This window comes from Myxine glutinosa, chromosome 3 (assembly GCF_964187855.1).
Source record: "Myxine glutinosa chromosome 3, kmMyxGlut1.1, whole genome shotgun sequence".
Classification (NCBI taxonomy): Eukaryota; Metazoa; Chordata; class Myxini; order Myxiniformes; family Myxinidae; genus Myxine; species Myxine glutinosa.
Window position 1 is genome coordinate 19,370,611 of NC_136263.1, and position 27,986 is coordinate 19,398,596.

General features: G+C 42.3%; 1 protein-coding gene across 2 annotated transcripts in view; it reads left to right on the forward strand.

Moving 5' to 3' along the window:
* Nucleotides 1-27,986, forward strand: part of LOC137424268 (ARF GTPase-activating protein GIT1) — a 117,656-nt gene that overhangs the window by 17,083 nt on the left and 72,587 nt on the right. For both annotated transcript variants that reach the window (XM_078773734.1, XM_078773735.1), the window contains exons 4-5: nucleotides 13,725-13,830; nucleotides 17,422-17,508. In XM_078773734.1, the coding sequence (XP_078629860.1) occupies nucleotides 13,725-13,830; nucleotides 17,422-17,508 (193 nt within the window). The remainder of the gene's footprint in view (nucleotides 1-13,724; nucleotides 13,831-17,421; nucleotides 17,509-27,986) is intronic.

Genomic DNA, 27,986 nt, shown 5'->3' on the forward strand with positions numbered 1-27,986 from the left:
CGGTGTACCTATTCTAAACCGGGGTACACACCGGGATCATTCATCCCAGCAAGCTGGTACTCAATTTGCCGACCTCGGAAGGATGACAGGCTGAGTCAACCCCCCTGGCGTTAATTCAGCGATCGACCAGGATTCGAACCCAGGATCCTGGGATCCCAAGCCGGCACCCTAACCGCTAAGCCAACACCAGGTTTCCCAATGGTGAAGAATTACTTTAAAAAAAAAAAAAATTCTCACATCTGAATCCATATTCACATCTTCACCAAAATCGAATCGAATCGTCGTTGTCAGACACGCAACCGGTCCACAAAGTTTCGTCCAAATCCGTCCACAACGTTTTGAAATATCCTGCTACGTATCGTTTTGGCCCTATCTCCCAATGGTGAAGAATCGCTGAAGAAATTCTAGTAGCTGGACCCAAATTCTGATCTTCACCAAAATCTAATCATTTCATCATTGTCACATACGCTGCATCTCTGCCAAATTTCGTGCGAAGCCGTCCACAACGTTTTGAGATATTTTGTTCACAAACAGACAAACGGACAGACAGGGGTGAAAACATAACCTCCATCCACCTTTCGTGGCGGAGGTAAATAGAGCGGTACTCGGTAGAGCGCCAGCCAGGCTGAACAGTTTACGTTTTGTATTCTACTGATAAGTCAGATCTGGATCTGGACCTTAAACAAAATCGAAACTGCTTGTTCTTGTCATCGAATCAAGTAACCTCGTTTTGTCATAACTCGTACGCAACCTTTTGAGATATCGTGCTATATATCGTTTTTGACATCATCTCCCAATGGTGAAGTCACTTGAAAAGTTATAGTATCCGGATCCGGTTCTGGATCTTCATCAAAATCAAATCAATTCGTCCTTGTCACACACCCAAACCTGTCCACCAAGTTTCGTCCGAATCTGTACATACCTTCTTGAGATATCCTGCTCACAGACAGACAGTGGTAAAAACAACCAGACCGTCTACAAACTGACTATCCACCTTTGGTGGTGGAGGTAAAAAAAAAAAAAAATCGCACCTGTGTCCGAAGGAAGTGGTTCAGTTTGGCATTTTGATATGAAATGGGCAAAGCTTAGAAAGGAACAAAACCCATTAGAATTACCCTTTTTTTTTCCATGCCTGCTGCTTAGTTTCACTCATTACCATGCATGGTGTCTCCGTTTGTCTCTCTGGCATGTGAGCATCACTGCTTTTTGTAGCCAGGCCTTTCAACCAACGGTAGAGCGGTCTCTCCACCCGCTCCATGAGTGTCAAGCATCCGCTGCCACAGCGCTGTAGTATCACATGTGGATACTCGATTTCATCAGAGCATGTGCAGGGGTTCATGCTTATTACATGTGGAAGCACCAAGCTGAAGTGCAGTTGTACCGTTTGAAAGGACAACCTGGGTAATTTGAGAGTTAAAACAGAGGGAGAAGAGACAGGCATGAGGGTCTAGGATGACGAGGTGCTGCTAGACATCCAATCCTGGTGGTTGCTAATTTGGGATTACAAACATTTGTGCTACCACTCATTAGGAGATAACTGATGAATAATTAACTCCCACGTCATTTTATAATACTTTTTCACAAGAAAGGAGATAAAGAAGACTTCAGAAACGCTAGACAAATGAGCTTGCTGGTGGTAAACTACAAAATAGTTACTTAAGTACTTAGGAACTAACACGAGTTTATCCAGCCAAACAAACGAGCAGGATTTGGGAGTGGATCCGACACCCTGTATCATCAACAAACAGTACGACAAATACCGATAATTCAAATTTGTAATGAATACGAGATGTCACGATTAATGGTATTCGTCAATCACAAGAAAGCATTTGACTTTGTGAAAAATTTGTTTTGTTCACATTAAGGAACCATGGCATTGAGAAAAACATGCACTGACCTAATCGGTACCATTTAGAAAAAGGCGAAATTGACGATTGGGCTCTAGAGAAACATTGAAAACTATGGAGATCATAGAACACCTCAACCCACGCAGTCTTGAGAAAGAAGGATATGGGTGGGATATGCGAGTGGCAAATTTGATTGGTTGAAATGATGTAAAATGCCGTAAAACTTTTCCAAGTACTGCTAAACAGGTTTTTGAAAGTGCCAAAGAGGTGATTTGTATTTCTGCAGTGTTCAAATATATACACCTCGTTCCCAACATTTGCGGAGCCCGTGTATTCGTAATTGATAAATTGCTTCCTGCTTTTACTTTTGTTTTACATTCACGGGATACTCCACCATTCACATGGTACATATTGCTTCGTGGGATACTCAACCATTCACATAGTACACATTGCTTCATGGGATATCCCACCAATCACATGGTACACATTGCTTCATGGGGTATCCCACCAATCACATGGTACGCATTGCTACATGGGATATCCCACCATTCACATGGTACACATTGCTTCGTGGGATACTCCACCATTCACATGGTAAACATTGCTTCGCGTGATATTCCACCAGCTGCATAACACATCATCCCCCACGAGTTACTGTACAGAATGAAAACTCTCTACTGTATATATTAGTGTCATTAGCCGTCTCCCTTTTTTGCCACTAAAACATTGCCCCAATATATTCGTGGATTTGCCTCGACATTCGTGGATTTGCCTTTTCACTTCATTCTTGCGATCTTGATATTCGGTCATTTTCTTGATTTCTGCATTGTTTAGAGTCTTTAGACCAAACTCGCTGGGTACTGAAACTTCAATTAGCAATGCCTTCTCTTATATTTTGTACATAGTCACTAGATCCAGTCACAGTGCTTTGTTTTGATTCATGCTCGATGAGATCATCAGGTCGTATGTTAAGCCCCTGTCACACCTTGACGATTTAGCCAGCGTATGCCGACGTATCAAAATTGAGTGGTGGTGTGAGTCATACGCTGGCATACGTCGACAAATTTTGTGCATGCACGAAATTTGTCGACGAGCTCGGCGTACTACGACGTATGCCAGCGTGCTTCAGCGTGCTCTTAACGTAGCCAAATTTTTCATACGTCGGCATACGCTGGCTAAAACGTCAAGGTGTGACAGCGGCTTTAGTGTTACTTCCTTGTTTTCAATAATTGCTTTTGGTTCATGTCTCAGAGACACAACACATTTGTTTATGTAACAATATAAAATGATATATAACAATATATATAACAATATATATAACAATATATATACATAACAATATCTCTATATATAAAGGAGGAGTGTCTGTGTGTGTGTCTGTCTGGATGTCCGCTTATAACTCAAGAACTACACATCGGAGAAAAGTTTTAGACACAGATTCGGAATCGGCATAAAATCCCGGTGGTTTTAGGCTACGTTTTATTTTAATATCAATGGTTTTAAAAAACCGCGCCAGCTGCAATTCCATGGTGTAGTTTGTGGCGGCGCTAGACGTTCGGGGTGTATTGCAATGGTTTGTCGGGTTTGGCTGTGGGTCCAGAATAGCTCCCATTTCCTTATGTTCTTCCACTTTTATTTTGATTCTTCTGTTACAACGCCTTCCTTATCTACCTTATATCCCCCCCGACGAGGCCTCTACATAATTTCATGCAGCAGAATTTCGTGCATTTTGAGTGAAAGAAGTGAGACAAAGTTGTAGGAGGAAGAAGAGGCGCGGGCACTGTGGAGGCATCGATCGTGAGTGGAAATGGCGGGAATTGCGTTTGTATCGCAAAGTAAAGGATCTGCATTCATTTCTGAACTTGCATTGGTGGATTGTTATACATCTGCATTATTTTTCATAAAAAAACTTTATGTTGAACTTGAAGGCTCCAAGCACGGACTATATATATAGCCCTCATTGAGGTAAAAAATAAAAGTAAAAAGCCTGCTATCGCTTACCACGAGTTTTCCGAGATACGAGCCGTCGCTCGGTCGATTTTTTGCTTTGTGATGCGAGCCGAGATCTGAGTTACGAGCGAGCGAGCTTGGATATAAAACACGTAATCGTCGAAAAACATGAGCGAGGTGTGCGTGTTGTCGACTTGGCGAGGCAGTACGATCGTAGTACTTCTACGATATGTACGATTTTGAAGCAGAAGGAGTCGATAAAGGCTATAACGCCAGCCAAGGGCGTTAAGATTATTTCAAAGCTCCGGACCTCTGTCCATGAAGAGATGGAGAAGTTGTTGTTTGTGTGGTTGACGGAGAAGCAGCTGCAGCTCGCAGGAGATACCGTGACCGAGAGCATCATCTGTGAGAAGGCACGAGACATTTACAGGGAAATGGTGCAGCAGACGGCGGGAACATCAACGGACGAGGCATCGGAAGAGTCATTCAAAGCCAGTCGGGGATGGTTTGATAATTTTAAGAAGAGGACTGGCATTCACTCTGTCGTCAGGCATGGTGAGGCAGCAAGCTCGGATGTGAAGGCAGCTGAAGATTTTATTATAGCTTTTGCCGAACTGATAGAAGCCGAAGGATACATCCCCCAGCAAATCTTCAACTGTGACGAGACAGGGCTCTTCTGGAAAAAGATGCCGAGGAGGACGTATATAATGGCAGAGGAGAAGAGCATGCCAGGCCACAACTTGTTCAGAGTGCCGGCGATAGCTCGCCTTCTCTTTGTGGAAGACACGGTGAGATCCTTAACATCCAACAACTAATGGGACGCAAACGGGGCACCCAGTTTAGCGGTACACACATTGATGAATCACCCTGCCTGTGAAACACCGACATGACAGGTTATAGCTGGGTCAGGATTCAAACCCAGGCTGGACAGTTTAGAGTCAAGTGTGCGTACCTCCAGTCCAGGCCATCCTGCCAACTTGTATGCTGCATACAGGTGAAATATAAAGCGTGAGATATTTATATATATATATTTCAAAAAAAATTGGTGTGGATTTTGGGGGGCTGGAACGGATTAATAGCATTTCAATTCATTTTAATGGGGAAATTTAATTTGAGAAACGAGCAAATTGAGTTACGAGCTCGGTCACAACGAATTAAACTCGTAAGTCAAGGTTTCACTGTATATATATATATATATATATATATATATATATATATATATATATATATATATATATATATATATATATATATATATATATATATATATATATATATATATATATATATATATATATCTATATATATATCTATATATATATCTATATATATATCTATATATATATCTATATATATATCTATATATATATCTATATATATATCTATATATATATCTATATATATATCTATATATATATCTATATATATATCTATATATATATATATATATATATATCCATATATATATATATATATATATATATATCAATATATATAACAATATATATATATATATCTATATATATAACAATATATATATATATATATATATATATATATATATATATAACAATATATATAACAATATATATATATATATATATTTATATATATAACAATATATATATATATATATATATATATATATATATATATATATAACAATATATATAACAATATATATATATATATATATATTTATATATATAACAATATATATATATATATATAACAATATATATATATATATATATATATAACAATATATATATATATATATATAACTGTAAGAAATAGTAGAAACTCCACAGTACGAGCAGGGCGTCTCATTTGCATTAAATAAATAATCGGGAGATTAAATCAGACGCGGACGTAGCTTCAGGACGGTCGATCTTTAATTTTCGACAGGCTTTCGACCAACAAATGTCTTCTTCTTAGTCGTCCCCAAGTTCAGCGGAAGGGTGAGTATATACAGGGTGAGTCAAAAGTAGCACCCAATTTCTGTTTATATATATATATTTCTGTCAGTTGATTGTTTGTTTGCCATTTGTATTAGTGTACAAGAAGGTAGAAATAAATGCATGACATGTTTATTTTACCATTTATTCGGGGGAAAATTATTACGGAAGTGTACCAAGCTGTTTTACTTGCAATTTTCAAAGTGCCCTCCCTCGTGATCGATGCACAATTGCAGCCGAGCAGGCACAGAGTGGCACACGCTTGCAGAGTTCGATATCAATTTCCTCAAACTTTGCAGTGATTTGAGCCTTCAATTCCTGAATGGTACGAGGCTTTTCACGATAAACAAGGTCTTTCATGAGCCCCCAAAGAAAGAAATCTGGTGGTGTAAGGTCTGGGGAGCGTGCCGGCCACTCGATCGGACCGCGGCGGCCGATCCACTTTCCGGGAAAGTTTTCATCAAGCCACTGACGAACATGACGTCCATAATGAGGTGGAGCTCCATCTTGCTGGAAATAACAGTCCTGATCTTGTACCCTGGGCCAAAATAAGGTTTGCAGCATATCCAGGTAAATTTCTGCAGTGACAGATCCCTCAAAGAAAAAGGGTCCAATTATCCCTAATGGAGACATGGCTGCCCAAACTGTCACGCCAGGTAAATTTACCTCCTTCTCCACTGTCACTCTTGGGTTCTCCGCAGCCCAGTAGACACAATTGTGTCTGTTAATTGTGCCGTTAAGCTTAAAACATGCCTCATCTGACCACCAGATGTTGTCTAGCATTGTGTCCTCTTCGTCAAGTTTAGCTAAGAACTCTTCGCAAAATTGAAGACGGCCGTCGTCATCTCAATCATGAAGGGCATGCAGTAAGCGTGGAATGTAAGGTTTCCAGTTTTTCTGGTGAAGGATACGGATAACACTTGATTGGCTCACTTCCAACTCTGCAGATAAACGGCGAGTTGACTTTTGCGGACTTTGTTCCAGTCTCCTGATGGCTTCTTCAGCCTTAGCTACATTCGCTGCCGTTTTTGGACGACAGGACTTCTTTGCAGTGGCTACCGACCCTGTTGCTTTAAATTTCTCGACAATCAATCGTATGTTTCTTCCCTGGGGTGGGTTAATATCGAATTCCTGTGCCAAACGGCGTGCCGCCATCGTTGGTTGTTCATTACATTTGTAGTAATGTTTCACAGCCGCAATGCATTGATTCATTGAAGGGTAATTCATGGTTCAATTTGGTGCAACTTCAGTAACTTTCCAAACTCTCAGCAATAACCTGCAAAACAAAAATAAAGAAATTAAGAAAATTAATAATCTGCAAGACAGTTATTAACATGACATCCCAGAAAGAATCTGACAGCCGAAAAAACAGAAATCGGGCGCTACTTTTGATTCACCCTGTATATATATATATATATATATATATATATATATATATATATATATATATATATATATATATATATATATATATATATATATATATATGACGTTTGTTACTTCCTGTCCTCATTTGGTTTTGTTTAAAAAGGGAAAATCTATTTGGTAATATGTGGTTTTGGAAAAAAAATTGGTAGTTTAAAAATAAAACATAGAATGAATGGAGCACTGTGAAAATCTTATTTGTCAAAATAGCAGCCAAGTGTGTTAAAGTATTACTTAATGATAGTGAAGTGGGGTTGGGCCCAATCAAACATCCTTAGAAAGCACGACCACTGTGTTTTGTTTATTTTCTTTGTAACCCTTCCTGGGTCATTACCACGGTAATGGTTCCATAAACCCTCATGGATGGTAATGTCTCCATCAATTCATGCGAATCAGATGGGTTTAGGCACGTGGTGGAATAGTTTACCAGGGCTAATGGTGTCCAGGCAAGGTTGTTAATAAGGCCAGCGTCTTTGGCACTGGCCTGCATTCCAGATCCATGTATGCATGTTGTTTGCAACTCTGGCAGAATGGAATACAAAAATTATGTTATTCGGCAAGGGGGATGTTTTGATGGTTACAAAAGGAATGCCGTGACGGCATCGACAACATTCCAGTTAGAAATGTCCCACAAATTTCTAAATAAATAAACTCGAGGCCAAACCTACAATGCAGCCATTGTATTACTTGACATGGGTGTTTGGTTGTCTCTGTTGATGACATGCTCACTTCTGAGTCGTCTGAGTTTAAACTTCCTTATGCAGCAAAATTGGTTGAAAACTTCCGATTGCATGAGGGTCTTCTGCATCGCGCCTTTCTGTTCCAGTGATCTGAACGTCACGGAGTAGCTTGCACATTTCTCAAATGTCGAATTAATTTTATCATGGCATGGCGAGAGGACTGTGTTTATACTTTAATTCAAACATATTATAGGAGACTATGTACAAACTACCATTGTAGTCGTGATTTGATCACGTGCCATGTGACCAGATGGGAACATTAAACACACCAGCCCAGACAATGCAGAAGATCAGCCCAGACAATGCTGGGATCCCAACATCACGTGTACCATGTGTTCATATGGGAACATAAAGCAGACCGGCCCAGCCAATGGAGAAGACCGGCCCGGCCGACGCCCAAGACCGGCCCGGCCGACGCCCAAGACCGGCCCGGCCGACGCACAAGACCGGCCCGGCCGACGCACAAGACCGGCCCGGCCGACGCACAAGACCGGCCCGGCCGACGCACAAGACCGGCCCGGCCGACGCAGGGATCCCAACATTACGTGTGCCATGTGTTCATATGGGAACATAAAAACAGACCAACCCAGACAGTGCAGACAGCAGAAGGTGGATGCTAAGTCGCCTCTCTCACTGCTTTGTGCATCATTTCCAAACTTCATTCGTACAATTAACAAATAAGTCTTGCAATTTTACTTACTAACGTGACTAACAACTCTTCAACTTATTCTGTTTTGACCCAGTCAAAAGTCGACTTTTCTTAAAGCATTCACCATGCTGGATGATGCTTCAAAATTGTGGCATTTTGCTGCATGTCCAACCATCACAGGATTGTTGTTGTTTTTTGGCACCCCTATACTATCAACTCCCATCCCATCTTCTTGCCGTCATTGACTGGTATATCTGTAGCTGTTTCTAAATAGTGATAAAGGAACCGTAAGACCCCAAATAGTGTCGGGTGATGGGATGCAACCCTCATGCAATCCCCAACCAGAAATGATGCAACCCTCAGACTGATTACATGTCAAAATCTGTCAATTTCATTGGCCATATATAATTATGTCCAAAATTAAAGATGACAACATTGTGGTCAAAAGCTTTCAAGGATGAAAGTTGAGATGCATGCCCAGGGTTTAAGCCATCATTCCCCAAATCGCTAAGTATCAAATTTAATTTGGTGAATATTGTTGTGTGTCTACCCTGTAGTGAACACCGCTGGATGACGGATGGCCGACTGAGCTTTAACTCCGAGGCGTTCAACCAAAACTGTGGCAGTGCCTTTTACACGTGTGGGGATGGGGGGTGACGAGGCTTACCTGAACGGATTTCACTTGGGCATCCTCAAACCCACGACAGATAAACAAGACAGACATGAAATTGAAAATGTAACAAATAAAGGTTTAATGAAAATAAATGCAACACGATAAAAAGAATGCTGAGGTAAAATAAATCTTATATTGAGACGTCTCCGCACGGACTCATTTACTCACAGGGAGAAATAAATGAAAGTAAAAATTTGGTGTGTAGTGTTAGCTGATACTCAGCTCTGGTCTCCACCAGTAGCCCTCGAACCCTGGCGGTCGTCGAACGGGCCCCCAAGTCTCTGCGTGGGAAACGCACAATGGCGCAAACTCACGCCGCAGACAGCCACCCGCGCAAGGCAGCAAAAAATCTTTCCTCTGCTGTTCCATGCTCCACAAAGCTCTGCTGTTTCTCACCCAGCACGAAACGCAGCCGTCATGAAGCCAGCACCAACGAGCGGAAGATATCATCTGCTCCCTTGAAGCCCTGCACCGGGAGAACACGTGAACGCTCACCCCATCGTTCTTTACCCAATCATTCTATCGGGGCGTGGCCTCGTGGCCCTTCTTGACGCCCCTTGAGATGGCTCGGCTGGGTGGCATCAGTGGTTGTCTGGGCATCGTCGGCGATTGTGTTATTTAATGTAGGTGCTGATCGCCTGGCTGGTGGTGTGTCATAAGGAACAAAGGGGAAACTACAGAGGCAATTTACACACAGGGAATTTACCATTATACCCCAACTAATTAGCATAGCTCCACCCCTCACATGGAGACATATAACGCTGACACGGACATCCAGGCCTGACTTGATTACAGGAAGGTTTCTTCTTCTTCACGACAGTCGGAGCACACTGCCCTATACAATTCTACCTGGACTAAGGTATTTCATGACCTACCCCCACAAATGTAACTATTTTTCATTCGAATTTCACCAAAAGGCTAATTTGGAAGCTCGTTAAAAAAGAAGCACCCACAGCGTTTTCAGGAAGCACGAACGTGTGTGGTATGTTGGCAGGAATGTTTTCGCCACGTATAAAAATTATACCTCGTACATCCGCCGATTCTTTATTTAATTTTAATAAGGAGATGGTTAATCGGGAATTCCTCATCAAAAAGCCAAATTAAGACAGAGACAGGATAAAGTTTTTTTTAAAAGTGGAAAGCTTCGTATGAGAGGGTCTGCAGGGAGCTGAAGATGGGTGGTACTATTGGGAGGAAGCTACATGTTGTACAATTGGCTTTGCTTCATGTGTGATGAAAAACAGACGACACGCGTGTTCCAAGACAAAATGGAACTATGTTGAGTCGAGACATGGGGATGGATATTTTATTTCTCTCGACGGTTGTTTGGACATATTGTTACGTTTGTGGGAATGACAATCATTTTAGGAGTCGTGTTGTTCAGCCAGTTCAGCTGTGGATCCTCAAATAGGACCTTTCCGTATTTATTTTTCCTTTATTTTAAAGTTTACCCCATATGCACTCCCTTTATGCCACGTAATTTTGACTGTTGGTGGTGGTGGTGCACAAAACAGCTTTGGAAACAATTCAGCCCTTTTTCTTTCAAGCAAGAAAGTGTGGGAAAAGGGTAGGAGGAGGAAGCAGAGCGTCTCTTGGTGGTGCGGTAAAAAAAAGGGTCCTTGTTCGTGGTGTGAACGGCTTCAGTGAGCGAGTTGGTGTGAGAGACTCGATCTCTATGAACTTTCTGAAGGATTCATTGTGCATGAAGGAGGTGGACAAAAAGGAAAAGAGCATATTCTGTGGAAAAAGGCGCTTCTTGGGTCTATGTGGAAAACGCTATATGCTTCATGCTGTGATCGGTCTTGGCGTGCGCTATATGGAGGAGTCAACCTCGATTAACTTCCTGAGCTGAGGGATTTTCTGTGTTGCATGAAGGAGGTTGACAAACGGAAAAGGATTAAAGGAGAAAGGAATCACAGAGCGTGATGACTGGTCCATTCACGTTTGTTCTCGCCAAGCCCCGCTCTGATGAGCGTCTATGAACCTCTTTTCCCACCAAGCCCCGCTCTGACGAATGTCGATGAACCTTTGTTTCTGCCAAACCCTGCTCTGACGAACGTCTATGAAGCTGCTCTTCAAACAGGCCTGAACCCCATTCCATTCCCATCCTCTTATCCTGTTTTATTTGAATTCCCTGGGAATAGTTTTTTTTTTTTTTCATTTGTTTCCTTTCCTTTCCCTTCCCTGGGTTAGATAGAGGGTCCGTATGTGTGATGTTGTGCCGGCCTTTCAAATCGGTTGTATGTGGGCTGTGTTAATTGTTTCAGTCTGTCATTACCCTGCGCTCGTGAAGTGAAAGGTAGGGTTAAGCATTTGGGTACGTACGTGCGTGCCTGCATTTAAAAAAATCATATTGTGGCAACCGTTGGTCCGATTGACATTAAATTTTCACCATCGGAGGGCCTCCTCCTCTCGAATATTTTAGTGAAAAGTATGATGTCACAGGTCACGTGGTACTGGCACCATCTTGAAAAAAAACAAAAAACTTTGTACCTTTATGTCTCACAAACTGCTGCACATAAATAATTGAGACAGGTCTCATTGCAAAGAACTCTCCATGCAGAATAACATGTGAATGATGACATCATAGGTGCTGCCGTTATGACGTCATAATTCGACAAATAAAAAACCTTTATCCGATCAGGATGAAATTTCTTGAGCATCGTCTCGGTATAAATTGATGTAGAAATAAAATTATAATGACGTCGTAGGTCACATGGTTTGGCCGCCATATTGGTTTGAGTGAAAAGACTGAAAAACCACTAAAATCCTATTTTCTCCAAAAAGACCTAACAGATGGAGGCCAAACTTTGCAGGCAGAATCGCATATCCATGACGAACAAAAAAGTCAGAGCATGATGTCATGCATCACATGGTTTCAGAGTTATGATGTTTTTAAGCATAAACTTTTAAAACCAAGCTCCTCCCTCATTTTTGATCCTATCGAGGGGAAACTTCACAGATGTGTTCAGCATATCAGTCTACTAAAATGACCTTTTGGAATTTGCGATAGGTGACGTGGTTTGGCAGATATAAATAAACGCCAATTTTTTAAAATTTATAACTCTTGAACCGCTTCATTGATCGACGTGAAACTTTATATTGTAGTAGAGGTAATGAAATGTAACAAGTGTGCAAAATTTCAAGATGATTGGATGTACGGTCTGGAAGCTAGAAGTTGTTATTGAGTGAAGAAGAAGTCTTCTGGAGTGGGCATGGAATTGATTGTCACACTGCACATGACGAGCAGGCAAAGTACGGAGCGACCTCACGGGGTAATTTTGACCTCAAATAAAATTCTGATTTCAGATTTGTCAATTGCTGAGGTATATTAACACACGACCAAAACGGATTTGGCGAAATTCCGACGATTTGTGACAAATATAACATTTGTGTCTGCATTTCAGTAAAGTAAAGTGTGTGCCGTGTCAGCATTTTAAAAATTGAAACTTGGCTCATTGTAAATAACTCCATGTGGGGAATAGGTGTTGTTAACGATGACGTCATTGGTGCCATAATTATGATGTCATAATTCGACAGGGACAACGCTTAGTCTGATCAGTTTGAAATTTATTGAGCATGATCTATGCAACAATTATTTAAAGAATATAAATTTATGATGTCATCGCTCACGTGGTCTGGCAGCCATATTGGATCAAAAAAAAAAGAAACGTTCAAAAATAGAAGAGTTGGCTCACACCAAATTGACTGTGCAGGGTAAGTATTCTATGAATACCATCTAGTTAATTAATTATTTAAGTTCATCGTCATACTTATATGATTTGCTTATTGTATTGTTTTGCATTCTTTGAAATAAATTGATTGTATTTCATTTTGTTTGCTTGACATTGTTCAGATCGGGTTGCAAGTTCCCCTGAGCTGCCAATGTGGCAGTCTAAACTCTGGAGCCTCTACTCCTTGCATTAAGCCAAAAGTTGAAGCTTCCAAAAACCGCTCAGCCAGCTTGCGGGTTACGGCCCGGCGGGTTGGGGATAGGACTTAGGGTCGCTGACATTAGTCACCCTTAACACACTTAGTCGGGAGTGACTTTTGGGACTCTGGTCCTCATCCCCATCACCCATAAAAATATTCTTGGTTTGTGGAAGTACCGTACTTATTTTCATTCCTTTTTTATTTATTTTACACACATATTTCATGTCTGTTTTTATTTGACATGGATTTGGCTAAACATTTTCGAACCAAATTAGCCAAATTGCTAACATGTTTTTCAATCCAGCTTAAACTCTGCATGCCTGGTAACAAGATCATCATGTGGATGGTTCGAAGTTTCTCCGTGGGACCCATGCTGAGACGGAGACGTCTTTGTCAGAGGCCCTTAATTTTTCCTTGTCGTTTTCCATTCATTTCACAGTTCACAAGATTGAATTTTGTTTCTATATACCATAGCAAATCAAATGTTGGAAAGCCTTGCCAGTTTGTTGCCAAGAAGAAGGAAATTGTGATTTCTTCCTCATTTTTCAGCCCTACAAAGGCAGAGTTTATCAAAGCCAAGTACCAGATGCTGGCTTTTGTACACCGTTTGCCCTGCAGAGACGATGACAACATCACAACAACAGATCTCAGCAAGGTGAGGAACGGATTAATTTCACATACTTTGTCTGATCATGAACGTCACCAAAATCTGGACGGCTTGACGGAACTACTTGACTAGATGTAGTGAAAGGCCGATGAAGAGCACCTTTGATTTGTTGAAGTTTGTTGGGTTCACCTTATTTGCATGGCACCATTTGTTCTGAACTGATGGTGCGTGATGCTCAGAGCACAGGTTCAAATCTTGTATCCGGTACTTCTATATATTTGTCCATTGTCAAACTAACGTCATTATAATCTACATAAAATGTATAGATTGTTTGTTTGTATAATCTATCTTTAAATATTTATATAATCTACATTAAATAGAATAGATGTCTGCTCGTGTTTGTGCTGAGGGCGATTTCTTTACAAGCTCCTCCAAGAGCCTTATATCGGTGGTTCCCAAACTGAGATTATCAATGGGGGTCCATGGGAAAAGAACTGTAACATTGGCTTCCACGCATCCCCAAATAATGTCGCATGCTGTGAATCACCACACCTCAGTTCAGCATGCATTCATGGAAGGCCATGGTTGTATTAGCAGACATAAAATGATGATGGTGTGAGTCGTCAATTTCGACTAATTCTGGCGTCGTTGTCGTCTTCATAGAATAACCTGCACAGAAAAGCAATTAAAGTGATAGAGGCGTGTGCTGTCCCTCTCACACTCTCTATTCTTATGAGCATCATTGGCTGCAGGTGCAGTAAATGCAACATGAAGTCTGATGAACATAGGTGCAGCAAACTGGCCAGGTGGTCGGTATGATGACTGCTGCCCTTGATGTCCAAAGTGGACACAGCTGTCTGCAGATTCTGCACAGTGATGCCCAAATTGGTGCCACCACTGACTTTCTTGGGCACATTTATCCATGATGTAGCGCTGCCCAGGTTGACCTACAGGTGCGGTTTGATATCTGAGTGTCCTCATAGCATTAGCCTAAAGAGGCTTCCCCCACCGCTGTGGGGTTATGGCTGCCAAAGGCATAAAATATGACTTTACCAAACCGTACATGGTGGTCCGCAAAATATTTGGTGGTTCAAAAGAGGTCCACACACCAAAAAAGGTTGGTGAGCCACCACTGCCTTGGATCAAAAAAAAAACAACCTTTAGAGGCCATTTTCCCCGCAACGCGGGGTTGACCTTTTTCGGGCACCGTGGTTGTTGTTGTTTTTGTTGGTCCCCTTTTTGAAGCAATGTTTTACGGCCGGATGCCCTTCCTGCCGCCAACTCTGTTTGTCGCCTTTTACGACACACAGGGAATTACCAGTGAACTGGTACTCAATTAGCCGACCTCGGAAGGATGACAGGCTGAGTCAACCCCCCTGGCGTTAATTCAGCGATCGACCGGAATTCGAACCCAGGATCCTAGGATCCTAAGCTGGCACCCTAGCCGCTAAGCCAACACTGCCTTGGATCAATATTAAAATTAAAATAAATTAACCTTTTCTGAAAATATATAAAGCTTGTTCTGTTTACAGATATAGATATAGTTTACAATAACAAGGAGAGATGCAGAAAATAGGGCAAAATGAAGAAGATTGTCATGGGGACCGCAAGGCTAACCCCCGCTCTAGCAGGGAAAATGGCCTTTTAAAATGCATGTTGTTGTTGTTGTTGTTGTTGTTTACAGATATGAAGTAATGGGCAGCAAAATGTGGATGTTATTGATTCTTTATCTCTATGATCCGTAATCAGTGGAAAGAAAACTTGTTACTAAAAGAGAGTTTGTACAATATCGCTCTTGCAACTCTGTGAATAACATCTGTTGCTGACATCATAAGAATGGGAGCGGCAATGTGAGAACCCCATACATTTTGCTAATGTCGTTTTTGAATCCACTTTGGTGTTTATAAGAGCTGATTTTGAGTCTGAAAAACAGGTAATATGACCACATTCACCATTAGGGCAAATATATGTAGAGGATTGTCATACATATAATATGATTCATACTGTCCACATGTGGTTGACTACTTTTGCAACAGATGATTTTTCTTGAAAAGTATTTATCTTTTTACCCTGCGCTTGCGAAGTGAAAAGCAGGGTTAGGCGATTGGTTGTGTACGTGTGGCATATGTGCTTGCGTGGTTTTTTTGGGGGTTTTTTTTTTTTGTCTAGCTGCCTGTCTGGCAGTCAAACAAAATTGAAAATAATTTCAAACAGGAAACGTGGTTTTCAGGATAGTCATAAAGGACACAAATAACAGGCAAAATAACAAATTTAACGTTTCAAATAAGGTGGTGTAAAAGATGCCGCATCAACAGCGGTAAATTTCAGTTTTTTTTTTTTCTGCAACCTTTAAAACCCTTTATTTCATTTTGATTGAATTACATATTAGAACAGTCAAACACAAATCACCTTATTGGCACTTTCAAAAACTTCCAGCTTTGCAGTACAGTACTTGGCCAAATTTTACGTCATCTCGACAAATCAAATGTGCCTCTCTCAGACCCTTCCCATTTCCTTTTTTTTTGTTCTCAAGAATTTGTGGGGTAAGATGTTCTATGAACCCTCTAATTTGTCAAATTGTTTCCAACTTGTTCCAGCACATTTTGGCTCCTCATGTATGTTCTTTCCTGTTCATAAGACGTTAACTACAACATTCTGGCACGTGTAAAGTAGTATATGATATGGTCAAGATAGCGTGCCCGTTTTTATTTACTTATTTTCGAAGTATTTTAATTTGTGCACACTTGTGCCAAGCCAGGGGACTCTTCTCTGATGAAGAGCTAATGCTTGAAACGTCAGCCACACCTCGCTTCTCTTGGCGGTAAAGTCCTCATATGAACCTTTAGTAATTAGGTTGTAAAATCCGTTTTAACTCTTTTACTCATTCATAGACATTCCATTGGTCTTTCCTTTAATATCAATAATGGTCTTGCATTTGCAGATTCCAATGCAGCCAGACACCATCTTATTCCCTCAGAGGCTGTCTTGTTTTTTCCAAAATTGTCTTGTTTTTTAACCGTTTTTGTTGATGTTAATCTGTTCGGAGACTGTTCGAAGTTGAAGACTTGTTCCGTATTTCTTTATCTAGTTGAATATCTCACCGTCATGTGCCATTGTACCAGGTTTAAGGGTCTTTGGCTGGGCCGGACACTCTTGTGGACCCCGTTCAGATCTGCTTGTATGTTTTCTCCCATTTCTCTTTTCCTGTTCGTTCATTCTCTTGCTTGTTGCCACACTTGCCCCACTGTGGTTGCATTGCCTTTTTCCCCTTTGTCGCCCCACTCTTCAATGAGCCTCAATTTCGTAGATAAAATAATAATAAATGAAAAACACTGAACACTATTTGTTTCATTTTCATTAACCATGAGCATGTGTGAAGGGTTTTGAACAGATGAAAAGTAGAACAAGCATATTTTTAGTTTTAACAAGCCAGCGTTATGTTCTTATTGCTGATGATCAGGTGTTTAACAGCAAAGTCTTCGTTAATTGTGTTTGCTGTGCTATATTAAAGTGTTCGTTACATATATTTCCTTTGTTTGAATAGTGTGCTGCCAACAGCAAGGGAGCAATTGATTGCACATGGCAGACAAATGTAATTGGACCATGAGATGCCTTTTTTTGTTCCTCTTATATCCACAGCAATTGCACTCGAGTGTCCGAACTGGAAATCTCGAGACGTCTCTCAGGCTTCTTTCCTTGGGAGCGCAAGCTTCTTATTTCAATCCAGTAAGTTTCACCCCAGGTTGTCTCCAATGTTTGTGCTGCATGCAATTTTTTTTTCTGGCCTTCCTGTTTTTCTCCCTTTTAATATTTTTGGAGTTAAACAGCATGCAAACCTTTAGAAAAGGTAAACTTTTTTTTAATTCCCTCTCGTTGATGCTTCCCAAAGGCTGAACACGTGTCTAAGACTGAAGCTCTAAAATGCTGGCTTGAACATTGAACCCATGGGGTTGCTGTGTTTTTCTTTGGAGAGATTTTTCTTTTCTTTTCTTTTTTTCGTGGAAGAGCTAGAGCAGAATGGTAGGGAACAAAACATCAACATGATCTGAGGTAATGGTGAACAGCTGTCTTGACGTCCTGGAGGGAAGATTTGGACTGAGCAGACTGGGGAAGTTGGTTCCACAGGTGAGAGAAAAGATGAACAAATGAGTGGAGGTGATCAGTGAGCTTGGATTTTGTGAGTTCAAGAGGAGGATTACTGGCAGACCGTGTGGGCCCTGAAGAAACCTGGGATGGACAGAGCCAATAGAAGGCAGAGGGTGCAAAACCAGAAAGGAGGCGGTAGAATACAGAGAGACCACGAACCTCTCTGCGATGTGAAAGAAACAGGCTGAGACTCTCAGCTTCGTTGTGGGAGAAACCAATGATTTTTTAGGGTCTTGCTTTCCATGGAATCGAGAAAGACATAGGTGTGAAGTAGTGGTGCCAGCCCAAAGGGGAGAGCTGTAGTCCATCAAGAAACGAATGAAGGTTGTCAAGCATTCAGATTGGCCAATGAAAAAACCTTGCAAGACAAAGGATGCCCAGTTGGTGGCTGGCTTTGGAGGCCATCTTGGAAATATGGTCTGCCCAAGAAAGTTAGTGGCTGGATGGTGAGGCCCACAAGTTAGAGTTGCTTAAACCTCTTAAAGTGTTTTTTTAGGAAGTACATGGGAGCATCTGTCACATGGTTCTTTCTGGGAGACAGGGTGAGTGTTTGTGATTTGTCGGGGTTGAAAGACATATACCAAGTGTTGTTGGACCAGCTCCTGATTTTTCAATGTCTGTAGAGAGGGAGGAGGCTGTTGCCTTGCCTGTCTGAAGGATGAAAAATGTTGCCACAGAGGGTGGAATCATCAGCAAAGAGATAGAGGATTTTTTCTTTTTCTCCATCTCCCTCTGTCTCTCTTTCTCTCTTTCTCTCTTTCTTCCTCCCTCTCCTTTGCCCCTTCACCATCTCTCCCTTGCCCCTTCACCATCTCTCTCTGTCTCTCTTTCTCTCTTTCTTCTTCTCTCTATCCCTCTCTCTCTCCAAAGCTTCCTCGACTGATTTTTGTTTCAGTGTTTTGTAAATGTGTAGGATATTGGTTAAGTATTGTAATTGTGTGTGGAGAGTGCCAGTCTGTTTGTTGTACAGTTGTATCATAATTGAAATTCTGAACCCTCATCTCCTCTCCCTCATTGGCTTTTCCTGGCACAACTGGTTTTTATGCCTATTTTGTCGAAGTCGCCAGAGGCATTATGTTTTCGGGTTGTCCATCCATCCATCCATCCATCCGTCCGTGCTAGGGTTTCGTTAACTCCATGGCTGAAGGTATATAAGCCAAACTTGGTACAGGTGTGTATAATGATAAAAGGATGAACTGATTAGATTTTGGGATCAAGAAGTCAAAGGTCATGTGAAGTAAAAATTATGTTCCCGTGCTAACTTATGAACCAGTGATTGAATTTTGACCAAACTTGGTAAAGGTATATATTATGATGAAAAAATGAATTCATTATATTTTGGCATCAACAGGTCAACGGCCAAATGTCAGTCTGTAGTAGATTTTCATTCTTGTGATAACTTAAGAATGGTTGACGGGAAACAACTCAAGCTTGGTACAGGTATCTATAATGATATAAAGATAAACAGATTCGATTATGGAGTCAAGAGGTCAAATGTCTGTGATCCCATTAGGTAAAAATTATATTACTTTGCTAACTTGTGAACCAGTGATGGGAGTTTGACCGAACTTGGTAGAAGTGTATATATATATATATATATATATATATATATATATATATAGATATATATATATATATATATATAGATATATATACACAAAGAATTAAGTTAAGCACCCCCCCGTTTTTTTACAACCTCGCACATTACAAGTTTGTTGTCGTCAAAACAGTGTAATATACCCATGATATTGCTATATTTTCTGGAGAAGTGATATTATGGTCACATAAAAACATAACAATCATGCCGTTTTCAATATTTTATTCTGAATAATTTAAGGTGAAATTTTTTGGGAATTTTAGGCATATTTTCACCTCAATTTAGGTATGGAGCTATAGGTCCATCACGGACAGTGTGGATGACGTTTATGTTTTCTAACGTACAGTCATTGTTCTGAGAAGACCTCTAGCGATCTTTGCGTCAATAACGTGTGTAGGACCCACGTGATCGGATCACTGACTCAACCCTACGTCTCATAGACCCTGTAAGCCGTCGTATGCGTTGCTGTGGCAGGTTGTTCCATTCCCGATGTAATGCACGTTCCAATTCATCCAGATTGGCTATTGGAGGGACCATCTTCGCAATTTGTCGTCCCAACATGTCCCAAACGTGCTCGAGGGGGTTCAGGTTCAGGACAGGATTAGGGGGTGCTTAACTTAATTCTTTGTGTAGGGGTGCTTAACTTAATTCTTTGTGTATATATATATATATATATATATATATATATTTGCGGTTTTGAGAACCCACACAGGTAACATCATTAAAGGTTAAAGGTTGCACCCCATAGCTAGGCCACATGCAACATGTAGGTCACCTTAGAACGTTAGTTATTTCATAATATGTGTTTAGGATAAGGCCATTTCCAATAGTTGCATCTGCGTTGTGTAAAACAAATAAGAGTAGGCCCCGTCCATTTTGCAGCCTCCCTCCAACCGACTCCATTGCGCCTATTCTGTCTGCACCCCATTGCCCCTCGCAGTTTGTTACGCTTTGGCTGCCAGCAGCGTTTGCTGCTCTTGCTCACTCAAACCAGCCCAAAGGCCACGAGGTAAGGCCAGAATAGGGGGCGGAGCGCAAGGGTGGGGGTGTGGCCACGTCAAGCAGCCTTCAAGGGCGGAGCCGGTAAGACCTCACCAACCAACCAGGGCTCAAGTGGGCATGGCTAAGGGGCGCGGTTAGGGTGTGGCTAGAGCTTCGAGAGGGCTGGCTAAAGCGGCGATATATAACCGCGCACGCAAAACCCTCTGAAGGACTTACGTGGAGAAGGATTGATGCGCATTACAGAGCGCTGACTGAGCTCGCTCGCCCGAGAAGGACTGGCGAAGGACTGCAGCGTGGTGAAGGACTCGTGAGGGAAGCCGAACCTTGGCATTTGTGCAGAAGGACTTTCGAGGAAAGGCGTTTTGGTAACACCAGTGGGGGAGCAGCGCATTGTACATCGCAATACCGGGAGCGCGTATAAAGGCGCCGGTACACCTATTGCGTACGCAATATAATCGCCAGCCAACCGACCTTTCCCCGATATATAATTGTCCGCCTCGCGCCTGCGCCACGCGGAGAGCTGCCTGCCGTCTTCCATCGCCTGCATGGTACGAGTCGGGGACCGGACGAGCTGTGGACCCTTGGACCCTCAACCCGACCATCTACAAACCCCTGTGTGAGTGAGCCTGAGAGTGAGTCTGAGTGTGAACGGGCCCGTGTCCAGGGACTAGTATAAGACTGTATAAGGCTGCCCTGTGTATCTGCTTCTTCCTCTTCCCTGTACATTCTTTCTTTTCCTTCCTCTTCTTATTTGTACAAAGTGTGAATAAATTACCTGTTCTTCCTGTTTTTCCTCTCAATTCGACCGTCCCAGTGATTTCTCAATTGGGTAAGTGTGGCACGATCATAAACGCTCCAATGGGGTTAGTTCCTGATAACGGCCCGAATCGCGGCTCGCTTCGCTCGGCGTGTCCACTAACGCCGTAGTTCGGATGGGGTTATTTCCTTGCTTCATGGCCGGTGTTAGTACTTAGGTAATAGGACTAATACGACCAACAACCCTATTTAACACCGACCGGAAGGAACGTGATAGCCCTGGGATCGCGTCGGCCAGTAAAAGGACAAGGGGATTAATCCCCCCTTAATAAGGGGAAGGCCGACGTTTGGAGATCTGCAACAATATATATATATATATATATATAGACAGTCACGTGAAAAAGTAAGTACACCCCATGTAAAGTTTTGACTTTTTCAACATATTTCAACGTTCAGCTATTTGATCTTCATTTCAACAATATTGATAGATAAAGGTGATATAATATAACAAATATCATGAAACATTTACATTTTGTAGTCCATTGTATAATTTAAATAAACATAAATGCAAATTTCGCATGTGGAAAAAGTAAGTACACCCTTGGCTCTAATAGGTGGTATTGCCCCCTTTGGCAGAAACAACCTCAAGTAGGCGTTTCTTATAACTGTCTACCAGTCTCTGACATCGACTGGGAGAAATTTTTGCCCACTCCTCCATGCAGAATTCTTTCGCTGTGCGATGTTTGAGGGGTTTCTTGCATACACAACAACAACAACAACATGCATTTTAAAGGCCATTTTCCCTGCTAGAGCGGGGGTTAGCCTTGCGGTCCCCATGGCAATCTTCTCCATTTTGCCCTATTTTCTGCATCTCTCCTTGTTAACCCCCTTGCCCGCATTTCTTCTTACACCATCTTCAGCCAAGTCTTTCTCGGTCTTCCCCGTCTTCTACTTCCTTCTACATTCATTTCCATCACTCTTCTCAACCAGTCACTTTCATCCTTCCTCAACACATGAGCAAACCATCTCAACCTGTTCCTCTTCACAGCATCAATCACAGGCTCTATTCCCATCATCTTTCGCAATTCATCATTTGTCTTCCTCTCTCTCAACGATACTCCGCACATCCGTCGAACCATTCGCATTTCCACCCTTTCCAGCCTTCGTTGCTGCTCTACGTTCATTACCCATGTCTCGCTCCCATAAATCATAACACTTCTCACACATGCAGCATACACCTTTCCCTTCAGCTTCAACGACACTCCCCTCATCATCAGCACGCCACTCAATTCCCGAAACTTCTTCCATGCACATCTCACTCGAGCAACCGTTGCCGAGTCTGAACCACCTTCTCCATTCAGCATGCCTCCGAGGTAGCAAAATGTTTTCACACCTTCCAGCTTCACGCCGTCTCCAAGATCCAACTCAACATTTCCTCCATCTGCAGCTCCCTCTGTGCACACCTTACATTTGAATGTAGCTGCCACACTGGTTAATGACCCTCTCACTCTCAGACCACTACATTTTTGATGAACCCACTCAGCGCACATTGTACACTGAATGGAGTTCACTCCGACACCTTTCCTACACACAGCACAGGGCCACTTCCCAGTTCTTTCCACCTCACCACATGCTTTACCACTTGCCATCACCTTCGTCTTTCCGATATTCACCTTCAGACCTTTTGTCTCCATACATTCCTTCCACGTGTTCATCTTTTCCTTCAGTCCATCCATACTTTCCGCAATCAACACCAGATCATCTGCATACAACAACTCCCACGGTAAACCCTCCTTTACGTTCTGAGTCAGCACCTCCATCACAGCTACAAATAGTAGTGGACTTAGTACCGACCCCTGATGCACTCCCACCTTCACCTCAAACTCACCACTGTTCCCGTCCTTCGTCCTTAGAGCTGTGCGCGCTCTTTTGTACATTGCCATCACTACTCTGATCAACCATTCCTCCACTCCTAACTTCCTCAATGCCCATGTCAATACTTTGCGTGGAACCCGATCGAATGCTTTCTCCAGATCAACAAACCCAAGAAACAACTTCTTCCTCTTCTCCATGTACTTCTCCTGCAACTGCCTCACAATGAAAAGCGCGTCTGTCGTTCCTCTTCCTGGCATGAATCCAAACTGCATTTCGTCGATCTTCACTTTCTTCATTATCCTCCTCTCCAACACCCTTTCCAATACCTTCATTCCATGCTCCAATAACTTTATCGCTCGGTACGAGCCACACTCCAGAGGGTCACCTTTCCCCTTGTATAGAGGGACGAGGGTACTCAGTTCCCAAATCCACTGGAATGCGGCCTTCTTTCACCACCAGATTACAGATCTCTGTCATTCTCTTCACACCCCAACTTCCTGCTGCCTTCAACATATCTCCCACAACTCCCGTCGGCCCTCCCGCTTTTCTACCCTTCATTGCTTTTATCGCTTCCTCAACTTCCTTCTCAGTTATCTTCTCTGCCGGTCCTAAAACTGGGTTACTCTCTATGTTGCCATCCCATTCATTCTCTGTATTCAACAGCATTTCCATATATCTTTTCCATCTTCCTTTAATTCCATCTGGGTCGACAACGATTTGTCCCACTTCATCCTTCAAGCAACTCACCCCCATCACATCACACCTCTCTTTCGCTACCTGCTTTGCAATCCTGAATACTGCTCTCCGACCCTCTTCCGAATCCAAGCGTTCTCCGAACATTTTCCTACATGCCTCCTGCGCCTTTGCTACCTCTTTCTTTGCAGCATTCCTGGCTGCCTTATAACATTCATGCTCTGCTGTTTCTGCCTGGCACATTGCACTTGCCATCTACCCTTTGCCTTCTGCCACTCCTTGAATTTCTTCCTCTTCTCGTCAATCCTCTTTCCAACTTCATCATCCCACCACCATGTTTCCGAGTGCCTCGGTGGTCCTTTTGTCCATCCACATACCTCACCAACGGCTCCCAACAGACTAGCTTTCATTGACATCCAACCACTTTCAAGCTCAACCACATCATCCTCGACCCTACTCAGCCTCTCTTTTAATGCCTCCCTTACTGTCACCTCTTTCAACCTCCACACCTTCATTCTCGGTTGGTACTTCACCCGCCGAGCTCTCCTCGCACCTGTCACCCTTACGTCGCAGACAACCAAGTGGTGCTGTGAAACAACCTCCTCCCCCGGGACCACCTTTGTGTCCCAGAGGTGCCCCCTATCTCGCCTACGCACCATCAGGTAGTCAACGGTTGTCGTCGACCCACCTGACGTGTATGTAACAAGCTTATCCTCTTTCTGGAACTGAGTATTACAAATCAACAAATCAGCTCCATCAGCAAACTCCAAAATCCTTTCACCTTCTTCATTTCTCACACCATATCCGTAACCCCCATGAACTCCGTCAAAATCATCCATACTCCTTCCCACATGTCCATTTAGTTCTCCTCCTACCACAACAACTTCCTCATCTTTCACGTTTTCCATCAGCTTCTCTATCGCACACCAGAACCTGTCCCTCTCTTCATCGCTTCGACCAACCTGCGGAGCATATCCCGAGATGACGTTCACCAAGAGCTTTCCAATCATCATTTTCACCATCATCAACCTTTCACCATCATCAATCATCAACCGTTTTCACCATCATGAGTGATAACTCACTCTAGTCACACTCACCACACTGTCTACAAACTCCTCAGAAAACAGGATACCAACACCATTCACGCCCTCCGGGCACCCTTGCCACACAAACTTGTATTTCTGTCCCTGCCTACCCTTCACCATTCTCACACCACTTCCCTTCCATCTCGTCTCTTGCACACAACATATGTCCACTCTTCTTCTGACCAATACTTCCACCACTTCTCCTGATCTCCCTGTCATTGTCCCTACATTCCATGTCCCAAACCTCAGAAACCGATCTCCACTTCGGGCTGTACCCTGCCCACATGTAGTTGTAATTGTCATGGTTCTCTTTTTGAGGCAATGTTTTTATGGCCGGATGCCCTTCCTGACGCCAACCCTCTTAGTCGCCTCTTACGACACGCAGGGATACGGCGTACCTATTCTTATCCAGGGTACACACTGGGTATACACAGCTCGTTTCAAATCCCCCCCACAACATCTCGATGGGATTTAGATCTGGGCTTTGACCTGGCCATTCCAGAACCCTCCATTTCTTTCTTTTCAGCCATTCCTTGGTGGATTTACTGGTATGTTTAGGGTCATTGTCATGTTGCAAGGTCCACCTTCGGTTGAGCTTCAACTTTCTGACAGATGGCCTCACATTATCCTCAAGCACTCTCTGGTACACTGAAGAATTAATAGTGGATTCTATGATGGTGAGCTGCCCAGGCCCTGATGCAGCAAAGCTGCCCCAAACCATAATATTTCCACCACCGTGCTTTACAGTTGGTATCAGGTTGTTGTGGTCAAATGCTGTCTTTGGTTTTCGCCAAACATGTCTTCTGGTACTGTGGCCAAATAGCTCTACCGTTGACTCATCTGTCCAGAGCACATTGCTCCAGAAGTCCTGGTCTTTGCCTCGGTGTTCATTGGCAAACTTTAGTCTTGCCCTGATGTTCTTTATGGACAGTGTTGTAGAATTTGTGTATGACTCACAGGACTCCAAAGACCGGACACAGGTTACAAAAGGTCTAGTTTATTAAACTGTATTCACTTCATCCAATTACCAAAATGATACCGCATAATATAATGGATCAGGTTAACTCTTTTCGCTGGTCCTTCTCTCCATCCGACACTCCCGTTCGGTCAGCGCTTCACGTAGCAAGTACTCGTTCATTCCATCGTTCCGTCGGGCAGGGCTACTGAGGACAAGTCTACTTTACTCAACGTTTGCTCTCGTTATATCGCCAAACTGGACTTAATCTCCTCTCCGCTAATGTCCCGAGGTCATGCATCGCACCGAGTCCTGGCATCAGCTCGCTCCCCTCCTGCTGTGATTTCCATTTACACAGCAGGGGGGGTGCTCTAGCCTGGGGCCTTGACCAGGTGTTTCAAGAGATTACATTGTTCGTGCACATTCCTAACTCATTTACAAACTCGTCCTTCACAGAGTTTGCATGTAAAATGTATTTGCTTTGTTACCAGGTTAATTAATAAGTTACCAGTGCCAATTAATAAGTTACGCTGAGTTACACTTCCACAATTCCCTCATCTTTTTGTTTTTGTTTATATTAACCATTAATCTAAACATCAATATAAGTAAACAATCAATCACTACAAGTAAACATCATTACAAGTATAAGTAAATAATCAATCACTTTGGTAATCAAATTCCCTTAGGCATACACCGTCATCCTGCAAGAATCACAAAACATTTCGTTGGTCATTGACTTCTTCCATATCGTTCAATCTATTGGATTTGCATCACAAATATATTTTCAAAACAACACTTCACCATCACCAAGATACAACAATTTCACTTCATTTTCAAGTTTTGTACAGCATCTGCACCATCTGGCAAAAAACGTTTGCCTCCACACAAATGTTGACTTTGTTTGAAAGGAAGGGCTGATCACTTGTGTTTGAATCCAGGTATGAAACATTTTCTCCTAATGTCTTCATAGCTCCTGCACTACTTCGTGTAGGATTTCGCTGTTGTGGTAACACTGCGGAGTCATAGACTGACCCTTCTCTCCATGTAGCATTCTTGCCACTTTTTGCTGTGAACCATAATGATTCCTTGAACAAGGCCTTCACCCAGTTGTAGTCGACTTGCCTCTTCCCTCATTGTGAGTGGGCAGCAAGTATTGGTGTGACGTTGATTGGCCAGCAAGATGTGGAACAGGGATGCCGGATGCATCCACACTGATGTTGGGACCATGGTGTTCAGGTCATTAATGGTCCTTACCAGGAGCAACCAGCAGAATCGTGCACAGCTGTTGTGACAAGGGCACAGCCGTTTTTGCAGCTCCATGCTGGTTCCCCGGACGTTGGTGAAGTAATAACATATGTCCCCGCATTTCACAGAGGTTGCAGGTAAAATGTCGTTGTCCTGCAACTTCTGATGTGGTGAATGTTCGAAGTCTTCGAACAAGAGTAAGTGATCGCCTTTCTTTCATATGTTGCAGTGTGATCCAGGCAAATGGTCACATAAATTTCCTTGGTGAAGGTAAGCATTCATCTCCAAGTTACACGGGAGAATGTCTTCATCATTCTTTGAGAAAGAGGGTGTATGCCACGATTAACTTCATTTTTTAGCCACAAATTTTCTTTCTCGAACTTCTTCCCAATTCCGTTAGCAATCCCTCCAAAATGTGATCTCGTCTTATCTTTATGCTCAGTCATATCTGAATCTGCTTTCCGCACACACTGAATCAGATAGGGTACATCTTACCATGAAATCAGCATAATCATGTATATCTTCCGACAGTTTCACATTCAACAATTTGTTGTTTTTCCTTAACTCAAAAAGTTATATTCATTTATATGCGTCACACAAATAATATTCAATCAGGTATGTATTTTATTACTAAACTAAGAATAGCATTGTATATGATTACAATCACAAACGGGAATACCTAATTCCCAACAACAATTTTCCCAAACCAACAAATTAAGCATAATGTATTATTACCATAATTCCTCTCCACTTTTTCTTTTCCCTCTTTTTTTTTTTTTTTTTTTTTTTTTTTTTTTTTTTAACAGTGTGTCACTCGTGGTGATATGAGTTCATTGATATTGTAATTGAC